This window comes from Myotis nattereri (genome assembly GCF_964212035.1).
Source record: "Myotis nattereri genome assembly, chromosome: 21".
Lineage (NCBI taxonomy): Eukaryota > Metazoa > Chordata > Mammalia > Chiroptera > Vespertilionidae > Myotis > Myotis nattereri.
The window spans coordinates 17050764-17057965 of record NC_138097.1 but is presented as its reverse complement, the minus strand read 5'-3'; the positions used below and the strand labels follow the sequence as shown (position 1 = coordinate 17057965).

The following is a 7202-nucleotide window of genomic DNA, read 5'->3' as shown; positions in this document are numbered from 1 at the left end:
GTAACAAGTGTCTTGAACCCATGGCAGCTGCGGAGAGATGCCAGCTGGGTACAGGCTGGGCCAGCCCCAGGATCGCGGGGCCAGCTGGCCCATCCCAGAGCCTCAGTCACTTCCCATAGTTTCTTCATCGGCAGACAAGGCAATGGAATGTCATCAAAACTGTCGCACAGTACCTAGACGTGGCGGCTTTTGTCTAAATATATCCATCCAGCCACATATGAGTGGTGCCACCTCCCCAACCAGCCCGCCTCTGCTTTGCCATTTCACGTGTGCATTTCGGTCCCGGTGACCTTTCCCTGTCTCCAGAGGGGCGAGCGCCTCGTCCTCGGGCATAGGAGGCGCTTGGAAACCAAGGCAACCAGGCAGCGTCGCAGCTGCCAGAGCCACCTTGCGCCTGCGCCCTGGATGCCCTTGGGGCGAGGGGGCGGGGCAGAAACGCTCCCGGCTCCGCCCTTTCCGGCGCGCAGGCCGGCGCCCCGCCCCGCAGCTGACCTCTAGCCCGCGCCCCGGAAGTGCGTCACGCCGGCAAGATGGCGGCTGCGGCGGGCCGGCCGGCGGTCCTGGGCCGCCTCTGCCGTGTGCTGCTCTTCCTCTCACAGTTTTATATCTTGTCGGGCGGTGGTGAGTTCCCGGCGGCGGCCACGTCGGGTCTGGGTCTGGCTGGGTGGCCCGGGGGACCCCCGAAACCCACGGGAAGAGGGCCGAGGGGTGGCGGGGCGCTGCGGCCCAAGTCTGGCCGCCGGTTGGGGGACGCCCCTCCGCGCGGGGTCACCTGGGCCGCAAGTTCCCCTACGGGCGGGAGACGGAGGACTGGGGGGGGGGGGTCCCCGACACCGCGCTTTGCTCCCCAGTTGCCCACGGGCCTCGATGGGCGTGGACCCTGTTGGCGTCTTATTCTTCCGCTTTCTCGGCAGTTGAGTTTGAGGTCTTTCACGGGCAAGTCACTGCGTGGCGGGGACCCCGCGTTTAACCTCCCGCGGGCGTTTTCCTGTCCCGCGGTAACCGGTGTCTCTGATCGTAGGGTCCTTAAACCTAGAGCACTCGCAGCCGCGGGCTCGGGCGGTGCGGGATCCGGGCGCCACGCGCACGTTCACGGTGGTTCCCAGGGCGGCAGGTACTAGGCGTCTTACGTTCTGGTCAATGTGTGCACTTCCCTCTGCTGGGTTCTCTCTCGCTTTTCATTTTTGGATGACATGTCTTTTAGTGTATGAAATCGCTTTCCTTCCCACCCACACCCCCTCTTTTATCATTGATTTCAGAGAGAGGAAGGGAGAGGGAGGGAGAGAGAAACATCCCTGATGAGAGAGAATCACAAATCAGCTGCCTCCTGCACGCCCCCTACTGGGGATCGAGCCCGCAACCCCGGCTGGTGCCCTTTCTCACCGTGACCTCCTGGTTCCTAGGTCGATGCCCAACCACTGAGCCACCCCGGCCGGGCTGAATGCTTTTTTTTCCCTAAGCTGTTGAGCTGTTCGTCGGGTCCAGAGCCGGCTGGTGGCAGAGCCCTGCTGTGGCTGCAGCTGTCTCTCGGGCCCGGGCTCCTCTTTTTCCATGCCAGCCTCGTCTCTCCTTGCCCCCCATCATGCCCCCTGACCTTGGGAAATGCTGTGTCTGCCTGTTAAGTCCGCATCCTGAGAGCATGAGCCTGTCTCCGGCCTCTTGCAGAAAGCACCGACATCCCGCCCTACGTGATGAAGTGTCCCAGCAACGGCTTGTGCAGCAGGCTCCCTGCCGACTGCGTGGAGTGCAGGACCAACTTCTCCTGCGTCTACGGGAAGCCCGCCGCCTTCGACTGCACGGTCAAGCCTTCCGTTACCTGTGTGGTGAGTGCCGCACCGGCTCGGTCTAGGTGAACTCGCTGTCAACCTGGAGCTCTCAGGAGCGTTGAGGCTGGAGGACGGGAAAGATTCTGAAAGAAGGTGCTCTGCGTTTTGTAAGTAATATTTTAGGGTGAAAGCCAGCTTGATCCGAAGACCGGAGCTTCCAGGTGAGGCTTGGTTATAAGGGATCAGATGGCAGTTTTTTTAAAATAGATGTATATTTTTTTTTATTGATTTCAGAGAGGAAGGGAGAGGGAGAAAAGAGAGAGAAATATCAATGATGGGAGAGAATCATGGATCCGCTGCCTCCTGCACGTCCCCTACTGGGGATGGAGCCCGCAACCCGGGCCTGTGCCCTGACCGGGAATAAAACCGTGACCTCCTGGTTCATAGGTTGACACTCAACCACTGAGCCAAGCCATCTGGTCTGTGTAAAGGCTTTTAGAATTATGTGTGATGGGTCTGGCACATCGTAGGTACTTAGTGAAAATGGGAAAACTTTGCTGTGGAAGGGGAACCTTTCCAGAATTCCCTTCCTTTGTTGTTTGTTTCATCTTCTTTGACTGTATCTCCCAAAACTGACTACTTAGTGAGACATACATTTATTAACTAATTTAAAAAACAGTTGCTGCCCGGCCAACAAACCTATGAACCAGGAGGTCATGGTTTGATTCCCGGTCGGGGCACATGCCCGGGCTGTGGGCTCCATCCCCAGTGGAGGGCGTGCAGGAGGCAGCCAACCCGTGATTCTCTCTCATCAGGGATGTTTCTATCTCTCCCCCTTCCTCTCTGAAAACAATAATAAAAATATATTTAAAAACAAAAATCAGGTGCTAAGAAACGTGTCTTATAAACGCACCACTATAAATACTCAGATGTTTACAGCAATACTCTGTACAAAAGAGCAGTTTTGCATAGATGAAAAAAATTAATAAATATGATAACTTCCAGAGGAGATTGTGTGACCATTTAAAGATGGTTTTGAGAAGTACATATGACAATGTAATGTCAAGTGCAGATAAAAAAGGCTACAAAATGCGTTCAGTGTAAGCCCGCTTCTATAAATCTGTATTACAGAAGAAAAAAGTGGCAAAAAAATCAAGAGTGGGTCTCTCTGGAGAGGCTACAGGGTTTTTTCCCCTGTAATTTGTGCAACTTGCAAAGAGCACATGCTCCTTGTGTAATCAGACGACAAAATAATGACCCTTAACCGTGGCATTAGAAAGTCTGGTCTCAACAGCTCAGGCCCCCAGTGAACACGTGCTGAGTCTCTCTCTGGGGTCTCCTGAATTGAGTGGTTTTCTCGGGCTGCCTGTGGGTGGACCATGTGCTCATGTTGGGAGCAGCAGTGACAGCCCTGGACTGTGGTCGGGATATTAGGGGCAGTTTGAGACTGGTGGGGCCTGGACTCCACTCCGAACTTGCAGTTCAGTGACCTTGAACAGATGTCCCATCTGTCCTTCCAGCTGTACATGGCTCTAGCTTTATAAAATTTCCTACTTTTTTGTAAGAAGTATGCTTGTTTCTTATTATAAAGTTAGCCAGGTAAAAGGGATGACCTAATCTCGCCACCCTGAAATAACCTTAGTGATTTGGATGGGCCTTTCTCTAGATGTTTTTCCTGTATATTTATGGGTGTATGTTTTTAGGATCAAAGAATCATATCATATTTATTTGCTTTGGCTACATAATAGTTTGTACCCAGATATTTTCTTGCCGCTTCCTGCCAGATCATGGAGTATTTGGCACGCTTTGTGCCATGTGACTGTAGTTTTGCGGACGCGTTGATAAGCTTCCCTGTGATGACTGATGAGCTCTGTGTCCTGTGCTACGCAGGATCAGGACTTCCGATCGCAAAAGCACTTCGTCATCAACATGACTTGCCGGTTTTGCTGGCAGCTCCCGGAAACCGACTACGAGTGCTCCAACTCCACCAGCTGCATGACGGTGTCCTGTCCTCGGCAGCGCTACACTGCCAACTGCACGGTGCGGGACCACGTGCATTGCCTGGGTGAGCCGGGTCAGCGGGCCTGGGGAGCAAGATGCTTTTCTCTAAGCTTGCATATGGAACCTCAGTCACACATTGGAGAATCCGGGTTAAATTATTTCACTGGGAGCATTTATCAGCACTTTGGAGTCATGCCAAGCTTCGTTAATACGAAAATGAACTATAAAAATCCAGAACATTTGCAATGCTCTTACCTTTTAAAATGGAGCAATCAAACGACAAAATCCATAAGGTATGAAGTCTAATGCACTGTCATTGAATAGTTTATTAAATTTTAGAGAGAGAGGAAGGGAGAGGGAGAGAAAAACATTGATGTGAGACCATAACATTGATCTGCTGCCTCCTGCACGCTTCCTACTGGGCCTGTGCCCTGACGGGAATTGAATGGTGACCTCCTGGTTCATAGGTTGATGCTCAACCACTGAGCCACACTGGCTGGGCCTGACCTAACATTTAAATTTTAAGTCTAGGCTTAGGGATGATCAGGTCTTTTTTCTTACCGTTCACCGTAGTGGGCATTATTGTAAGGAGGCTGTTTTTAGATTTTTAGTTACAAGGCCACTAGTTCCGTTAAATCTCTGTGTAAGGGTATGTTTAGACCCATGTGTCTAAATGGAGAGCTTTCTTTTTCCTTAAAGGTAACCGGACGTTTCCCAAGATGCTGTATTGCAACTGGACCGGTGGCTACAAGTGGTCCACGGCCCTGGCTCTGAGGTGAGCTGTGTCACCAGTAAGCTAGAGGGCCGTTGGAATGTGTTGGGGTCCGTGGAATCTTCCAGACACTGAGCTCCAACCAGCTCCTCCTTCAGATCTGAGGAAGCAGCTGTGGGAAATGCTTAGGGGGCCAGAACCCGCCCTGTATGGAGTGGAATGTTACCTCTCCCAGGAAGCCCACACATGACGTAGATCTTAGCACGGGAAGGAATCTTGAAAGGCATTCATTCCTAACACTACATTTTTAAAAAAATATATTGTTAGTGATTTCAGAGAGGCAGGGAGGAGAGGGAGAGAGAGAAACATCAATGATGAGGGATAGGAACGTCATGGATCAGCTGCCCCCTCACGCCCCCTGCTGGGGATGGAGCCCACAGCCCAGGCGTGTGCCCTGCCGGGAATTGAACTGCGACCTCTTGGTTCACAGGTCGGCGCTCAGCCTGTGAGCCACCGGCTGGGCCTGAACACTAAATGCTTAGAGACGAGTGACTGGAACAGCTGGACCCGGGCAGCAGGGGCGGTGGGCTGTTGGCCTTCCGGTGCCAACTCCTGGCTCATGCTCGCGCTTTGTTCTAGGATGTGCCATTTTCCAGAATAAAATGCAAAGCGGGCATTACTTTTCTTTAAAAAGAAACCCTAGGTTTCAGTCCAGCTAAGGGTCGTATGTTTACTGTGGACATTTTAACAGTCTGTGGCCTGCGATTACAGCTGGCCCTTCAACAACACTGGGGTAGGGGTGTCAGCCCCCGCACAGTCAGATATCCGAGTCTAACTGAAAGCCAGCCCCCCACGTACACTGATCCCACCAAGGATCGGAAATGGAAAAGATTTGGTGTTGCAGTGTGTACTAATCCTTGTGATCCCCAGAGGGTTGGGGTCATGAGATCCTTCCCAGGTGTGACCTCGCAGGGTCATGGAGCTAACCTGGCCGGGCGGCGGGGGGACGTCTGGTGGACCCGGTCCTGTTTGGTGTTCCAGCATCACCCTCGGCGGCTTCGGCGCGGACCGGTTCTACCTGGGCCAGTGGAGAGAAGGCCTCGGCAAGCTCTTCAGCTTCGGCGGCCTGGGGATATGGACGCTGATCGACGTGCTGCTGATTGGCGTCGGCTACGTGGGGCCGGCAGACGGCTCTCTGTACATTTAGGGGCGATCCGTGCTTCGGGGGAGCGGCGCCTAGAAGGCCTCGCCCGGAGGAAGTGATGTTGCGAGTGTGTATTAGTATGTTTTTAATGTACAGCATCTGTACTTGGCCTGCCTTGATGAAGGTAAAATTACAAAAGAAAAAAACACTGAACCATGCTTCTCTGGAATTCGGTTTCATTTGCCTGAGATGGATTTTTTCTGTGAAAAAACTGGGACTCGATTAACCTGGAGGAACAAACTCTGCAGAGACTGGAAATCGATTTCATTCCCGTGACTTCCGTTTTCTGTTGCTTAAGTCGAAGTGTATCGCTCGGACCTCGGCCTGGGCGGGATGGGCCTGCAGGAGCCTCTCAGCTGTGACGCGGGGAGTGGGCCGGTTTGTTCTTTAGCCCGATAAGGGACCACCCGCACTTCAGTGCTCCGTGAGTTTTGCGATTTCGTGTGTATGTCTGGTCTTCGTCTGTGACTGTTTAACGTGAACTAGAGTTTTCATGTCTGGCGGCTGTGGTTTGAACTTGATTAGTGATGTAAAAGGTGAGAGGACTGAAGAATTAATAAAGTTATAACTGGCTCTAAGAAACATTAGAGACTGTTTTCTGTATGAATAGATCATCTTGAGTCATCCTAGCAGCTGTTACCATTAAGAGGTATGATGTGCCCTAGCCGGTTCGGCCTGCGGACTGAAGGGTCCTGGCTTCGATTCCGGTCAAGGGCACACACCTCAGTGGCAGGCTCGATCCCCGGGACACAGCCAGTTGATGTGTCCTCTCACATGGATGTTTCTCTGTCTCTCCCCCTCCCACTCTCTCTAAAAATCAATGGAAAAATGGAAAATACAGTTGACCCTCGAGCAACACGAGTGTGAGCTGCGTGGGTCCACCTAACGTCTGCATAGCAGGGACCGCACGGGCCAGGCCCTTGTTCGCGGGCCAGCTGTATTCACAGCTGCTGGGTCGCTGGCATACCGTGGAGTGTTCAGCGTGTTCTAGCGCCACGAGTGTTTTTGAGTCCACAGACTCTTTATTGGCAAGAAAAGCAATTTAAAAATAATTTTTTTTTTTTATTGATTTCCAGAGGGAGAAGAAAGGAGAGGGAGAGGAATTTCGATGTGACAGCACAACTTCAATCGGCTGCCTCCTGCACGCCCCCCACTGGGGATTGAGCCACAACCGGACCGGGAATGGAACCGGCATCCTTTCAGTGCACGGGACGACGCCCCACCAACTGAGCTGCACCGGCCCAGGCTAGAAAAGCAGTTACTAATCCAAAATGGGTTTTCCAAAGGTTTCTTACGAAACGCTCCCACTCGGCATTTTCCTTTCGAATTGGGCATGTGAACAGGCAGCAGGGTTAACCGGCCCGTCAGGTTGGGAAGCTGTGAAGTAGTTTTGGAGAATATCTCCAAAAATCTCGTGGGATTTTCTTCACCAGCTTATTCATCGCCACTTACCTGGAAGGGGACGGGTTCCCTCTGGGGATACCTTGCCCTTGAGGATCCGCTCAGGTGTGTCTTGGTG

At 52.6% G+C, this 7202-nt stretch overlaps 1 protein-coding gene across 3 annotated transcripts; it reads left to right on the top strand.

The window, feature by feature from the left end:
- Window positions 1–509: 509 nt before the first annotated feature.
- TM2D3 (TM2 domain containing 3) lies at window positions 510–6507 on the top strand. Of its 3 annotated transcripts, none has more exons than XM_081114670.1 (6): window positions 510–621; window positions 1022–1114; window positions 1666–1823; window positions 3657–3831; window positions 4467–4542; window positions 5521–6507. In XM_081114670.1, the coding sequence occupies exons 1-6, from the start codon at window positions 531–533 to the stop codon at window positions 5684–5686; spliced, it is 759 nt and encodes a 252-aa protein (XP_080970796.1). In that variant the 5' UTR covers window positions 510–530; the 3' UTR covers window positions 5687–6507. The 3 variants fall into 3 exon arrangements, with proteins under 3 accessions (XP_080970796.1, XP_080970798.1, XP_080970797.1); XM_081114671.1 differs by having other exon boundaries at window positions 526–621; window positions 1037–1114; XM_081114672.1 differs by lacking the exon at window positions 1022–1114.
- The last annotated feature ends 695 nt before the right edge of the window (window positions 6508–7202 follow it).